Here is a 16484-nt window from a genome sequence, read left to right as displayed (position 1 = left end):
ATGGAGCAATAGGAGTAGTTATAGGGAGGGATATATGGAGCAATAAGAGGAGTTATAGGGAGGGATATATGGAGCAATAAGAGGAGTTATAGGGAGGGATATATGGAGCAATAGGAAGGTTCATATGGAGGGTTATTTGGAGCAATAGAAGAAGTTATATGGAGGGTTATATTGAGCAATAGGAGGAGTTATAGGAAAGGTTATATGGAGCAATAGGAGGAGTTATAGGGAGGAGTATATGGAGCAATAGGAGAAGTTACAGGGAGGGTTATATGGAACAATAGGAGGGTTCATAGGGAGGGTTATATGGAGCAAAATGAGGAATTATAGGGAAGGTTATGTGGAGCAATAGGAGGAGTTATAGGAAGGTTTATATGGAGCAATAGGAGGAGTTATAGGGAAGGTTATGTGGAGCAATAGGAGGAGTTATAGGGAGGTTTATATGGAGCAATAGGAGGAGTTATAGGGAAGGTTATGTGGAGCAATAGGAGGAGTTATAGGGACGGTTATATGGAGCAATAGGAGGAGTTATAGGAAGGTTTATATGGAGCAATAGGAGGAGTTATAGGGAAGGTTATGTGGAGCAATAGGAGGAGTTATAGGGAGGTTTATATGGAGCAATAGGAGGAGTTATAGGGAGGGTTATATGGAGAAATAGGAGGAGATATAGGGTGGGTTACTTGGAGAAATTTTAGTTATAGGCAGGGTTAGAATAATTAAAGGGAGGGTTATAGGAAACAAAAAGAGTTAAAGGGAAGGTATATGGACAATGGCCAGATAAGAAAACTATATATGGAACTATAGGAGGAACTGAAGGGAGGAATTATATGGAGCAATAGGAGGAATAATTGTTAAAAGGAAGGGTTACGTGTGTTAATATAATGATACTGAGTTAATAAAAAGAAGTAAGAGATATAAGAGCGAAACATTAGGAAAAAACAGGCGAATCTATGCCTGCCGAATTATTTCGCCCATCACTATTTGCCACAAATCCGGGCCTGAACATGTTGCTTCTTGCCAAATTAAAAAAAGACCAAAATAAGATTCAATCTGAATTTTTATTAAACAATACATGCAGTGGCGTGCACTGTATAACAACTCAATACGAAATGGGGTTGAGCAAGCCAACTCTCCCATGGAGAGTCATATATCCTACACAGCAGACAATCAAAACCTGCATTTCCTGCACTAACACATAGCACCACCAGCAGGTCTTTTCCTGTCAGGGGATGCTGGGAAATGTAGTTTAAATGAGTCAGGGTACTGCCTTCTGGTAACTCAACTGGATAAATGTATAATACTGTCGAGCAACACTACAACACAATAAATATACTTGTGAAACAGTGTTTGCTGTGTGTTACTTGTACTGTGCAGGAGCTCCCTTGTGTTACACTTTCCATATACACACCACTGTCTATGTGCTACTGGGGGTATATTTGTCACTGTGAGCACATCCTGGGATAGGTTTTTGTGCGTCTCAATCTCTCTTCTTCATTCTTTGCCTTTTAAGTCTCTTCTTCATGATGATTAAATCCAGATACAGAATCCGGTTGAGAACCGCGCAGGCACAGAGCAGCCCACCATGTACTGCTCCCGCCAGGCCACTGCTAAACACGTCCTGCCCTGTTGCACACAAAAACAGTTGGGATAAAAGGGGATTTCCACCATCCTGTGTAAACCACACAAGTCAGTAATATTTTGCAGCAAAATACAGCAGAAAATGGCATCTGTCTGTCTGTCTGCTAAAAGGCAGCACATAGTATTTCCATCATAATCTCTGCCACAGCCTGCAATGTATGACCCAAAACTAATTAGCAGGTGGTGGTTATATAGAGTGGTTATATGAAATAATAGGAAGAGGGATAATATGGTAGTTCTACATGTAGAATTACCCTGAAGTTTAGCATTTGATATGTAAACAAAAGCACAGGGAAGGAAAAGATTTGAGGTACAATAGGTACTTCTGCACTGGCATGGGTTTTCTAGAGCAATATGTTAAAGTTAGTTAATTGCATATAAAGGTTCTAGAGCAGGCACTGGCATAACTAGATGTACAGGGCCCCACAGAAAATTCAATTTAGGGCCCCAAAACATTGTGTTTTTGTAAGCTGACACATCTTATTAATATATATTGAAATTACTCCTGGGTCCCCTGCGACCACAGGGTCTGCTTCCTCCGTAGTTTAGCCGCTGAATGCAGTGGTCCCTTAACCTTTTTTACCTGTGAGCCACATTTAAATGCAAAAAGAGTTGGGGAGCAACACAAGCATGAGAAAGTTTATGTGGATGTCAAGATGCCTGCTTTGAGGCCACTGAGCCATAGGGGGTGTGGGCAGGGTCAGACTGGCTGGCGTGACATCAGGAAAAAACACAATGGGCCCCGGACCCAAGCCCGTTCCCCTGCCCAGCCAACCCCAGCTCCCCAGCTCTCCTGCCTGGACCACGTCCCCGCTCCCCTGCCCAGGTTGCCCCCTCTCCCCTGCCCAGGCTGCCCCTCTCCCCTGCTTCCCCACTCCCCAGATGGTAAAATATATGCAGCAGGGTGGAGGCGGAAAGCAGGAGTAGGGCCCTGAGGTTTCAGCCCCTGTGGGTCCCAGCAAACTCTCCAGTCTGAACCTGGGTGTGGGGGGCCCTGGGGTAGAAGTTCAACATGTTGCTCATGAGCCACTGGTTGGGGATACCTTGCTTAAAGGGTTGTGCCAGAGGAAAAAGGCCCATTCTATCTAGCTTTTGGCATAGCTGTAAAGATGACGTGGGGCAGAACAGTCAATATGCAAAGCTGCTTTTGCTACAAGTCCATAGGTTGCCAGTAGTGTCTTATGAGGTATCTTGTTTCTACATTTGTTAAAAAATTCAAAATATCTACAAAAAACTTGCAAAAGTGCCCAGTAGACCGTTTTCGTCTAATTGAAGTTATTTGATATATTTTCCCTTTAACTATCCTAATTACTATTTACTCTTGGCTTTGGCATAGCTGTCAGGCAGGCAACTGATCTCCTAGAATTAGTTATCAAGTATAAAGGTGGCCATACACGCACCGATATTATCGTACGAAACCTCGTTTCGTACGATAATCGGTGCGTGTATGGCATGTCAGCGAGCCGACCGATATCGCAGGAAGCTGCTGAAATCGGTCGGCTCGCCGATCGGCCAAGTTAGAAAATTTTGATCGGGCGCCATAGAAGGCGCCTGACCAAAATTCTCCCTTCAGAGCTGAATCGGCAGAAGGAGGTAGAAATCCTATTGTTTCTACCTCCTTACCTGCCGATTCAGCCCTGAATGGTGTGTGGCGGATCTGACGATGTTTCGTGCGACCGACGGTCGTACGAAACATCGTGAGATCGCCACGTGTATGGCCAGCTTAAGGGTTGCAGTTCTGTTGGTTATTCACTTTATAGATATTGCTGTGATAAGTGCATATTTTCTGTACTCTATTCTTATCAGCACATGACAAGACATCTGATTACAGGGTTTAAAGTCTGGATTAAAAGCATAAAAGGGAATGAATTCCTTCTGATCTCTCTCTGTGTACTGGGCAACTATTAACTCTGTTTCATAATATTTCTTCTTCAACTACTGAAGGCCATATATACTGTAGTTTGTATCTATTTAATTTATGTGAATTTGATTATTATTTTTCCTCAGTCTGTTAATTACAAATTGCACTATTTTTTCTAATCCTTTATCAGATAACTGGAGTTTACATTAGATGTCCCATACTTCAGCCAACAAACTAAAGCTGGCCATACACGTACCAATATAATTGTACTAAACCTATGATTTCAGGAACAAATGTGGGCTCAGAAGTATCGTCCTAATAATTTTTGCACCATGGCAATTGGTCGTTTAGTCAATCAGACAGGTTTGCATTATAGGTAACGATGAAATCTGCGCATGTATTGTGTATCAGGTGATACCCTTTGGGGACCTACAATGGAAGTCACTTTCGTATTATCCTACAATTTCAGTCTAAATTTTAGTTTCAGATCATTGCATTTAAACGTATGAATGATATCTGAATGTGTGTCGGAAGAAGACTAAAATCTGAACATGTAGGGCTTAAAGGGTTTTAAATATTGCTCTGTCTGCCAGGGACTTAAAAGTGTTAGAGACAGGGTCAGGTTGGGGGAATATTGGGGTACTGGGGTGGGGGCAACCTTTACTTATGTCTTCCTGTTGGCCATGGGTTGACTGACATGTCCGGCATTGGTCAGAGACACTTTCCACATTTAGTGGCAATGTGTCACTATGCGATTAAAAGCTAACTGGTACCTAACACAGCCATCATTTATTGTCCTGCATTGCTCAGGTACACAATTCCTTCTGCCCCTGTCTTGGAGTTACATAGTCATAGTTACATAGAGAATTTGGATTAAAATAAACTCTATTGAGTTCAGTGCTTCCAAATGCCCATATACACACATACCTATACAGACCCATTAGTGCATTTACATACTGTATATAAAATGATATACACCTTCCTATACTTAATTAAAGGTCGATCTTAAAATCACTATTGACATTAGGGTTGGAATTTTTTTTTCTTCAGCCTTCAGATGGCTTCAGATGGGGTTTTTTGCCTTCCTCTGGATCAACTAGTAGTTAGGCAGGTTATATATAGGCATTATGGTTGAACGTGATGGACATATGTCTTTTTTCAACCTAACTTACTATGTTACTATGTTACTATGTAACCTCTGGCCCAATATGTGGGCAAAGTAAGTCTTATGTGAGAACTTTACATTTTGCTTCTCCTGGAACAGTAGCTCATGGCAACCAATTAAATGATTGCCTTCAGTGTTCAACCTGCAGCTAATTGGAAAAATGTAACCACTAATTGGTTGCTATGGGTTACTGCCCAGGTGCAAATTTGCCCAGGGTTTATAAATGAGCCCCAGTGAGTGAGGAAATGTAGTGTTTAGTGACACAGTTCAGTAATGGGGGCTGCAGGGAGAGAGTGAAATCAGTGCCAGATCACATATTAAAGATAAAGAACAGCACTCTGTATATTCTATGGTCCATCTGTGCCATTATTTTATAGAGCAGCCCCCCTAGCCTCACCTGTCAGGTAAAGCCCTGGCACCGCTGTCTGTGTCCGCATCTTTACGATAATGTCACTCTGGTATCGACTACAGTTCTGTTCTGCACTGTACATCGATCCTTTTGGTGCTCTCAGGTAATACTCGTTACTTAGCGGAGTTGCAGCTTCCATGTATTCAACCTGTTATGAAAGGACAAAGGTTGTGGAAAAGTTGTGACCCACTGGGACAGAAAAAAAAGCAAATATATACAGTATACACATGATCAATTTGAATTAAAAAGTGTTTGCCAGTTATTTTAATAAAAAGACAAACACAAATGGTTCCTGCTAATCTATCAGGCTTACAGGTTAGGAAGCTTTCATTATAAAGCAGATTGGAGAATCTGATTAAATACGGTCTCCTTCTAGCAAAAGCACTGTTCTGCACTACTCAGTACAACATATGACAAATATTAAAATTGAAACATGTAGAATGCATCCCCAGCATATGAACACATTCCCTATTTATTGAGTTATATTGAGATATTTTGAGTTCTCTGATAGTTACTTCAAAGCCCCCATCTGCATTTTACCTTGTCTTCAAGCTGTGGATTTTCCTTTAGCGCTCTTTCTAGCATCTTCTGTGCCAGTTTCATTTTCATATTGTAGTAGTCATCACCACGGTGTCGAGGCTGATGTTCCTTCCACTCTGAGAACCAGTGATACGGAGCCATAGTCAAGAGGGTCATACAGGAACGCCCTATAGGACAAAAAACATATAGCGTTCTCTATGGGATAAGGGAATAATATCTAAAGAAACTGATTGGTGAGAGTTTATCCACCACTATGAATGTACAAAAGCACCTACTTACCGGGGTGCCGCAGATTATATGTTGGGTCCTTGGCAGAGGGGGAGGTTATGAACATCAGTGGCAGATTCTCACAAAATTCATCAAGTGTTGACAAAGAGCACTGGTCCATCCTGCAGAAAAAGGCAATGTCTGTAAAAGATTGGTAGACTATACTGCCTGGCTGACAGTCAGCACTGCCATCGGAAATGTAATTGGAACACTGAGATCCAATACAAATAGCATATTAGGGGTTCCCTATAATTGCAATAGATGTGCTTTTCATAGATTTACCCACTTTGCCTTCTGCCAGTCTGCCTTACTAATAGTCCAACCATACTACAATAGTTTGGGACCTTAGACAGTCTGATAGTACTGACATATTGCACTTCTACAAACCATCAGTTTCAGGTACATAACCATAGATACGGTAGACCCAGTGGCTGCTGGGTGCCATAAAAAAGATTTTGCTCTGGAGTCCAAAGTAACTTCAAGGCACACCATTACTCAATACAGAATCCTGTCTTGTGTGGTGTAAATAAAAGCAATTGTCTTACAGGCTGTTGAGGTCAGCACCTTGGAACATCCAGTAGTTGATTGATTTTAAGCCCAGCTCATCACTTGTCCCACGAAGACCAACAAAAACCAAAAAGCAACCCATGCCATACTGTAGGCGGGAGAGAATGGAGGCAACCTCTGTCGAGATAAAGAGCATGTGAAGTGAGAAGAATAAAGTAGTGGAAAAATGTAAAATGGCATTATGGACATCTTAGGACTTAGGGAATAGCCAAGAGAAGTGCAAAGCAGTATTATTCTAGATCAGGTCCTTAACTAAACTGTCTAGCTACAGTGTTGGGGAGCCACAAAAGATAAGGGAAGGAAAAACAGGTTTGCAGGGTTATGCCATGCTATGACTTTCATTGGTTGTTGCAAAAGTATACTAGCTTGCAGACAACAGGCTGCACAACCATGCATTACTATCTGTCACACTGGTGTGCACCATCAGGATGAACTTAGGTTGTTACTCAAATAGCAAAGACTTTGGTGATGAGAATTTGCTATGAAAATGTCATGGGTAACATCTGAATGGGGTGCTAGAGGTTGGGGATAACCAATCAAACAGGACAAAGTGGTTTAAAGACTAAACCACCTGACACCTTTACTAATGATGGTCCTAAACTGCCCTTATGAAACCTATTCTCCCATACCTGGTTTCTGTTTAATCTCTGGGGGCAGGAGCCTTTCATAGGTATTGAAGATCCCGGCATCTGATATAATGATGGGTGCAGAAACACAAATCTCTTGCCCTGATTTCTTCACAGCCACCCCTGCAGGAAAGAAAGGATTTGATTCAACTGGATCTACACCCATCATGAGAAGCTAGTTCTCATCTCAACAGTCTTTTCATTTGAGGTAAATATCTGCCTATGAGTACATTGGGCAGGTGTAGTTGATCACTAATTGACTCACCAATCATTGACTGGTTACTGTGTAGTACAGTCACAGTTTGGTGGTACATCCCTTAAGGTAGTAATACACTGGTAGGCCCTTTAAGGTATCTTATTGATTGGTCTACGGGTTGAACAGATGGTTATAGTACACCTGGTAATACATAGAGATGGCTGCATATGGCGTAACTTAGTTGCGCTGGGCCATCCTGTAAAAAAAATCTTCTAATGGGGCCCAACGTGCCGTGTAGCTATTTAAAAAAAAAGGTGGGTGAGGGGCCATGGAGGAGGTACTGTAGTACAGCAGATGCCGTGGTCCTGGCCCCCCTGTGACTGCAGGGTTATTGTATAGGTAGTTCACCACTGGTTGCAGGATAGTCTGTGGAAACATACCCCTAAGCTGACAAACATGGGCAGCATATCTTTAACTGGCCAAACTGAGTGCCCTACCAGTCTTAGTTCCACTGGGCCCTCTATACCTCTTGGGCCCCACAGATATCACCACACAGCCAAAATGTCCTACCAAACCTGGCCTTTTATGCCCAACTCTACTCATGTGCCTTATATTGTTCTCACCTGTAGCCCTGCCATTGCTCAGCAGGATACGCGTCACAGGGGCTTTGACTAGCACTTTACCCCCAGCACGCTCAATGACATTGATCATGTGGAAGGGAATCTCACTGCTGCCCCCTCGGGGGTACCATGCCCCTCTCTTGTAGTGATGTAAAAGGAGAGAGTTGATCATAAAGCTGGAATCATTGGGTGGAACACCTGACAGAAAAAAATACTGTTGTAATTGAACTGTAACAAAAGAGACTAGGAAGATATCACAAGGTTATAAAAAAGACTGTCCTCTTTCAATCAGATAAATCGCACGAGTTTCATGTGGCCTTGGCATTGCGATGGAGTGAGTTCTTACATAGTAACATAGTAGATGTTCCCATTTCTGTCTTCCGTTTTTTTCCCTCTGTTCCCTATGCTTGACATCTCTGCCCCATGTACTTTGAAATGCAGACAATAAATTGCTTTGTTTACAAGCGCTAATTGATTTATCAGATCTGTAATCTGAAGAGTAATAAACCAATTAGAAGGAATTAATGGAATAGCAGAAAGGTTACACTGCAGGGGAGAGGTAGGACTGACAGCAAATATCAAGTTAGAATCAAAGGATCAGAAAACTGGCCAGAATGAAATATACTTCTTTTTTGGACAATATTGAGAGCTGCCATATTGTTTACATCAGTAGAGGAGTTCTCCTGTAAGTGCAGGATAAATGTAGGCTCTAGAGGGGCTACAGAATGTCCAGACTGTTGGCTACTGTGATAAGTGATTAAAAAAGGTACAATGCAAACAGGGCCAACATTAAAAAAGAAAATTAAAATTAGAAAAGAGGGAGACCCCCTGGCAGTACAGAAAAACTCTGGTTAAAACCATGGCCTTTTAGTTGCTTTTGACTTACAATTCTCAGAATCTACTGGCAAATTGAGTAAAATAGGCCAGTCAGCCCCATAGAATGGAAACTCCTCTTGTTGCACTAGCTATTGGGCATGGTTATTCCGTAGAAACTGAGTTTATGTGTTCTGCTAGCTATTTCCGTTACTAAGCTTTAATGAGGCAATGGGGAAACATGGAGCCTTTTCCCCTACATCTTTGAAATCTGCCAAGTTTTCCCTAAAAATACCACGTCAAAATGCCCACAGTCACACCCATTTTGATAGGGGCTTATGCTTTCATGTGATTCCCTTTGCCAGCAAATAGAGAGCAGCATGAGGTGATTTAGTGCATTTGGGCACCTTTGTTTTAGGTAAGAGAAAAGCAGTTGGCAACATTTGAAACAATCTTCAACTGAGACATTGCCCTGTTGTAGATGGACCCCTGAGACTCCCGCATTGGCATGGCTGAAAACTCACCAATGGCCTATAGTAGGAGAAGATTACATTTTCTTACATTGCTTTCACTCTATATAAGGGCACTTTGCCCTTGTGTGCCCAAGCATGCTCACTTACCATAGAACACATAGCTGAAGACAGTCTGTAAATCTTTGTTGCTAGTTAGTTTATTTAATACGTCTTGGTGGCTGGACTCAGAAAACCAGAAGATAGGGGAAAACATGTGAAGGATCCGAGTGCGCAGGAGGAACAGTGACAGCCATTGAGGTAAAATCTTTAGAGCCCCTAAGAGTGCCACATGACGGGCGACCTTCTGTATTGGAAACAAATGGGCACAACAAATATCATTCCCTTTATCATTTTTATGTAAAAATTTGCCTTTTCTCCAGTTCTCTTACACTTTCTCTTTTATTGTTGTAACTAAAAACATCAGTATATAGGATTGTCTTCTAGATTCTAAACATATCTTCTAGATTCCACACTTGGAATATTGGTCAATGCAAATGGATTCTTACTTTCATCATGGCCACAAACTTATCAATGGCTTCTTCTTCCCCAGGAAACTGCTTCTTCAGTCGCTCTGGAAATCCCCTTTTTCCTGCACTTATTAGGTACTGCCTGGGTCCAACCATAACAAAGTCGTAGTCATCAGCCAATCGGTTCCACTGAAGTTGCCCATCAGTCAACTGGTCCATAATTATACGCATCATGCCATTTTCATGCATTTGTCCAACATAGTGAATACCTGGGAATTAGATTGTGAAATGCACAGGGAGGAAGAAACAGGATGAGAGATTGTCAGGGATCAGAAGAGTATTATGCAGAAACATAGAACTGCCCCAATTTTAGGCCTATGGAGTGTGGGGAAGGTTGACCACTGCTGCTGTCCAGCATAAATTAATGGTGATCAAAATGGTCTGTGACCTCTCCTAATGGTATTTGATGCAATGTGCTCTGGAGAGGGGACAGACGCTCAAGTCCGTCTGTCACCTCTGCATGTGTGTCTGCAAGGGCAATTCCCATTAAATAACATTTTGGCCATTTTGGCCCTCCTTTAGTACCATGACTGCCCTTTGTGGTGGGAGTACTAGAGGAATCTATGGGTGGTCCACTATTCATATCATGAGAACAGCCAATCTCCAGTATTCTACACATTCTTATATAGTACCTAGCATTCCCTGACAGTCAATCTGATGCCACTGTACCTTACAATACACACATTCACACTTATCCTTTTACTTCCTAGACAGATACGGTTCATGTGTTTGGGCAAATGAACTTTCTTTACTTTTCCTGCAAGTGCTATTCTGTGGGGGTCCCACTACTGATTTTACCCCCTCTGATCATTGTCTCTGGCAATCACAGCCCTCACCAACATCAAATTCATATCCATGCTGTTGGAAGGTATGGCAGCTCCCTCCGGCCTGCTCATGTTGCTCCAAAACGAGGACCTTTTTTCCAGCTTTTGCCAGTAAAGCAGCCACGGACAAACCTCCTACCCCACTGCCAATAACCAGTGCATCCAGACTGGCAGGGACCTTGTCCTGAGAAAAGCCTGCAGAGAAAACCAAAATGATCAGATTAATGAACAATGGATTTATCAACAGTACAGCAATATGCAAAGCTGCCTGTTAATGACTAAAGGGAAATTGGCCCCAGTAACAAGCTCATTTGTGCTCCAGGTCATAGCCATAAAAATGAATAGGGGGGCTAATTCTATTCTTTTGTTGCCTGTCTGCCAAGCATCAAAATATCCAGAATTCCCAGTCTGCCATTACTCTTTAATTCCAAAAAAAGAAATTATTATAAAGCTTGAATAGGTTCCATATACATATACACAAAACCCAGTTGGCACGGAGAACTTACCTTGCCGCAGGACCTTGTCTCTTGCTCTTTTATCTGTTACCAAAGGCTGAGTGGGCTGAATGGCATCCTCTCGGAAAAAACACCCCCATCCATGATAGAACCACAGATACAGACCCAATATTGGTAGGAACAATAGCAGCCCCCAAAGCACCAGCATCACTTAATACTATCATACAACTCACGCACGGGACACTTGGGAGTGTTAGAACTCCCAGAACACAGACTCAAGCACAAGCTCAGCACACGGAGCTGCAAGCAGAGAGATTAGCAAGTGACGCTTGTCACAGGGTTCGAATGGACAAAGGTTCTTTCTCCTCAATGGAATTCCCATGGAGTAATCCTTTAACAAACAATATCTATAACTGCTACTGATCTCGCCCTCCAGATAGAGCTGTCTCATGTTTTAATGCCAAATACACCTTAACCACCTCCTTCAGGGGTTTTTTTTTGGAAGGTTTCAAGTTCCAGTCCATATGCAGTATAAGGCACTAAGGCATAGAAAGAAGGCAAACTAGCCAGCAATGTCCTTGAGGTTGTTAGTACCAGAACAGAGAAACATATTGGATTAGGCAGAACCACAGTGCCATTTAAAGACATTTTCCCTAGGTTTTGAAGAGAAAGTGCTTTCCCTGGGGCTGGTTGCCTGTGGGAATCAAATTACGCATGGTGGGGCTAATTCCCAGTCCTAAGCCACCCCATTGATTCCCAGTCCCTAGGCCATTTCCAATCATTTCTATTCCCTAGCCCATTCAAATGATTCCCAGTCCCTAGGCCATCCCATTGACACTTACCCTGACACAGTGAGCACAGTGCACTTTTGAATGCAATCACCATGTTTTTTCGCCATGTTTTTTTACCACAATGCACTGTTTTTTCCCAGACTTTGGGGCTGATTCACTAAAGTGCGATAAGCGTTATCATATGCTTTTTTGCATTATAATTGACGAGATAAATAAGTACCGATTCATCAAGTCTTTTCGCATGCGTTAAGACAAATATCGCATGCGCTAAATAGCGCATCATCGCAAGGCATATATTGTAATGCATTGCATTAATTAGCGCATAGAAATAGTACTAAAGCGTTAAATGCGCTAAATATCGCATTAGTCTATGCGAAAATTAACACCTACTTGGGACAGGCGGTACCTAAAGAAAATTGTGGTTGGTGAGCTTTTGGCAACACAATATGGACTTTACAGTGGGATTTTTTCAAGTATGTGTTGTCCCTAGAGTGATGCAGCCGCCAGTTTGCAGGGAAATGGTCATTTTTAGAAAAGTAGTTTTACGAACATAATGGTTACGTGCGTTAAATCATGCGCTAATATAGCAAGCGGCGAAATATATCACACGCAGCGGGAATTAACGCATGTGCGGAAAATAACGCAAGAAAAACGCTCATCGCAACTTAAATAATGCAAACAACATCGCGTCTAAATTAACGCAAGTATCCTTTTAGTGAATCGTGCGTTGTCGCAAAAAATAAGAAGCGATAAAATTTTTAGCGCATGCTATAAATAGCGCTCGTTATATCGACGTTTAGTGAATCGGTCCCTTTATGTGTTGTTGCACGCGCAATGTGGCCATTAAATAGAACTCCATTGTGCTCCGACTCTTGCACCCTTCATCTGGTGCAACTGGCGCTTAATTTGAATGGAAGGCAGGGAGGACTGATCGTCTCTGCACGCAACTATACAGATGCAACTGTACAGCGTGCAACTATACACTTAAAAAGTGACTTTAGATGCAACTTACTGTGGGAAAAAACACAAAATGCCCACCCATTTTTGTGGGTCATATTTATGTATGATAAGCAATGCTGGATACAACACCATTTTTATTTTTCTGGCCTTAATAAATGCAGGAGGCATGTCTGCAACCATTTGGCATCAGTGCTCATTCCTGGTAGTGTATTCAGGGCTGCCATCAGAAACATTGGGGCCCTGTACATGTTATTTATATGGGGCCCCCCATGAACACAAGCAAGCAGTACCAATATTTTGGCCACACCCCTTGTGTGCGCACTATAAACAGCTGATGTTACTCTAAAATAAGCAGTTCATACAAAGAGTTCTATTGATTAATGTGCTAATTAACAGCCACTTCATTGAGGGTCAGTGGAGGTTGCCTTAAGTTTAACCCATTCCCACCTACCTGCCCCTGCTCTGCGCCGTGATTGATTGATATGGAAGTTACATGAGTTTTTGCATAAGTTACGTAAACTGCATACGTTTAGGGGCCCAGTGATCTTGCTGTGGGACCAAATAACTAGTCAGTAGTAGTTAAGAAAAATAATAAAAAAAAATAATGTACTAATAAATCAATATTTTAATTGGGGGCCAGTGGAGTTTATATGTAAGTTTCTCTGAAAGTATCGTAAGTTTTTGCATAACTTACATAAATTGCGTTACTTAGGGGCCCAATGATGTTGCTGTGGGACCCAATAACTTGTCATTTCCCCTGCTGGAAACTTCATGTAGGAAAATAGCTCCAAATATAAATAGCTGACATTACACTATAATAAGCAGTTCATACAATTAGTTAAAATGAATATTTAATGTGCTGATAAGTTAGTCAGTTCATTGAGGGCAGTGGAATTTACCTTAAGTTTTTAATTCATTAGTGGTCAGTGGAATTTGCCCCGTCAATTCTTTGCATTGTCTTTTGCTTGATTCGCAAATTCAGACGCTTTGTAAATTGCGGAAATTTTGACAGAGAGTTTGATGTAAGTTTGTTTGCACCACTTGGGGGCCCATTTACTAAACAATGTTGAGACAATTTCGTTTTTTTAACTTTTTTCTAACTTATAGAGTATTTTGTAAAAACAAGTTTTTTTGTTAAATTTCCACCAAAAAAGCATACGTAGCGCAAAAGAATACAAACATTTTGGAATTCGTCAACACTTTGGGTACACGTTCCTTGGGACTATCTTTTCGCTAGGTTTGATCTGCCTAGTGCCATTGAGTCCTGTGGAAGGCTTCCAGAGCCAGACATGGAAGACATCAAAGCCAGAAAGGTTTTCTGGGCATAACTAACTTTTCGGCACCAAAATATTGCGACTTTCGGAACGCAATTGCGATATTTTCATACAAATGATAAAAGCATTGTCGAAACATTTTAGAAATTATCATGGTTACTCCGAATTTTTACCATATTAGGGCTGATTCACTAAAGTGCGATAAATTTTATCACACTTTTTTTGCATTAAAATAGACGCGATAATTAGTGAGCGATTCACTACAGTATTATCGCGTGCGTTAAGTTGCCATATCGCATGCGTCAATTTTCGCACGACCGCATGCGGTAGTTTTAACACATGGGTTAATTAGCGCACAGAAAAGAATACTAACGCATGATTCACAATCACTTAGGCGCGCTAAATATCGCATTAGGCTATGCGAAAATTAACACCTACTTCAGGCAGGCGATAATTATAGAAAAGTACAGTTAATGAGCTTTTGGCAATAAAATATGGACTTTGCAGTGCTATTTATTGAAGTATGTGTTTCCCCTAGAGTGATGCAGCCGCCAGTTTGCAGTGAAATGGTAATTTTTAATACAGTAATTTTCCGCAAGTATTGGCGTGTATGGCTAACATGGCGTGCGTTTATTCGCACGACTATTTATATGCGGCTACAAGTGATGAAATGTTTCGCTAGGCATGGATTCGCAGCAAATTTTTGGACGTGCGGCAAATTTTTTCATGCGTTTCGCAAAACAATCCGCCAATGGCAAAACACATGAAAAAATTTGCCACGCAAAAGTTCACCGCACATCCAAAAATTGACACAGGCATCAAAAAATAATAGTCGCGGGCAACAATTTTTTTGGCCGCAGAACATTTTTGCCGTTTCGTGGATCTTTCAAAAGATTTGCAAATTTATCACCAAAGATAACCAGAACACATTTGCTCATCACTAGTGGCTACTATTTATATGCTACCATTCATATGCTACCATTTATATACACTATTTATATGCGGTGACAACTTATATACACTATTTATAAGCTACTATTTATTTGTGGCGACTATACGCGAGCGTTATTTAGCACATGTACCGTCAAATACTGCACGAAAATAGTCTTCGTGAGTTAAATAACGCATGCAGTATCGCGTGTAAATTAGTGCAAGTATGCTTATAGTGAATCGTGCGTTAAGATGCGAAAATTTAGACGCGATAAAATTTTTAACGCACGCTATAAATAGCGCACGTTAAAACGCACTAGAGTGAATCAGCCCTATTGTGTTTTAAGCCCAGAAAAAAAACGGATTTTAGTAAATGTGCTCCTTGGTGTGGGAAATTCATTCTTGATTTCAGGTTCTTGGGTGTCCCCATCCAACACCATTCCAACATAGGAAGCTATTGAAATATAAGAAAAAGCACTAACTAATACTATGCAAAATGTTTTTCACTTCCACTTGGTCCTTATATGTTAACTCTAAAAATATAAGTGCATTGCTTTAGGCAGGCAATACATCAAAGTAGGGTTAGGTTAAATAAGTTTTGAACCAATACTGAAGCCATTGTTTTTAATCCTGGGACTTAATGAGCCAAAATCAGTGCCTTATCCTCACAACAAGCCCAGAACCTAAATTAGAGTAAAGGTTGCCATACATGGGCTGATAAAAGCTGCAGACCGAGTAGGTAGCGTATCGGCCCAGGCCTACCTGACTCATATCTGTCCGAATATTGATGCATTAATGTGGTCCTCCACCCAACGGCATGTATCCCATCAATCTGATCTGAATGTTTGGTCTGAGGGACAAATGATCATATTGATCATATTGAGGAAAGATCTTCTCATTAGGCAACCTCACCAAACAAGTGGATCTGGTAACATATGGCTAGCTTTAGCCCCAAAGCAAATTTATTCTTCCATCTTCAAGTCAGCCCAGAACCAACACTTTGATCAAGTAAACTTTGCCAGAATTCCTTTTAGTAAGCATGGAACCTCAACTCCTCCTTAGGCCAGTGAGCTCAGAACTTAACATGGGTTTCGATTAAGTGGGTCTGGAATCCTAAAGTTTATTTAATCCAGACTTACGTGTTTTGTACCTAAAGGGTACTTAATCATAGGTCTATGATTAAAGGAACAGTAACATCAAAAAATTAAAGTGTTTTAAAGTAATTCAAATATAATGTGCTGTTGCTCTGCAAAAAAAACTGGTGTTTTTGCTACAGAAAAGCTACTATATAAATAAGCTGCTGTGTAGCCATGGGGGCAGCCATTCAAGTTGAAAAAAAGGAGAAAAGGCACAGGTTACATAGCAGATAACTAGTAGATAAGCCCCATATAATGGTGGTTTGTCTGTTATCTGCTAAGTAACCTGTGCCTTTTCTCCTTTTTTTCAACTTGAATGGCTACCCCCATGGCTACAGAGCAGCTTACTTATATAAACTATAGTAGTCATTCT

The 16484-nt window shown here is 41.3% G+C and overlaps 1 protein-coding gene across 1 annotated transcript; it reads right to left on the bottom strand.

Moving 5' to 3' along the window:
* Positions 1-41: 41 nt before the first annotated feature.
* On the bottom strand, positions 42-11431 carry LOC100488563 (all-trans-retinol 13,14-reductase). Its single transcript, XM_002935545.5, has 11 exons — positions 11072-11431; positions 10578-10760; positions 9721-9950; positions 9323-9518; positions 7893-8087; positions 7077-7196; positions 6426-6564; positions 5893-6002; positions 5614-5780; positions 5062-5221; positions 42-1623 (listed from the first exon to the last, which is right to left on the bottom strand). The coding sequence occupies exons 1-11, from the start codon at positions 11226-11228 to the stop codon at positions 1478-1480; spliced, it is 1803 nt and encodes a 600-aa protein (XP_002935591.3). The 5' UTR covers positions 11229-11431; the 3' UTR covers positions 42-1477.
* Between the last annotated feature and the right edge of the window lie 5053 nt (positions 11432-16484).

The sequence above is a fragment of the Xenopus tropicalis genome, chromosome 10, assembly GCF_000004195.4.
Source record: "Xenopus tropicalis strain Nigerian chromosome 10, UCB_Xtro_10.0, whole genome shotgun sequence".
Lineage (NCBI taxonomy): Eukaryota > Metazoa > Chordata > Amphibia > Anura > Pipidae > Xenopus > Xenopus tropicalis.
The sequence above is the reverse complement of the archived record's forward strand: the minus strand, read 5'-3'. Positions and strand labels throughout refer to the sequence as shown.

Coding starts and splice junctions, on each gene's coding strand:
- LOC100488563 (XM_002935545.5), bottom strand. CDS start 11,228: ATGCTGGTGCTTTGGGGGCTGCTATTGTTCCTACCAATATTGGGTCTG. Junction 9,519..9,720: donor AGTTTGTGGCCATGATGAAA/GTAAGAATCCAT, acceptor TTTCCAATACAG/AAGGTCGCCCGTCATGTGGC. Junction 5,222..5,613: donor ATCCACAGCTTGAAGACAAG/GTAAAATGCAGA, acceptor CTTTCATAACAG/GTTGAATACATGGAAGCTGC.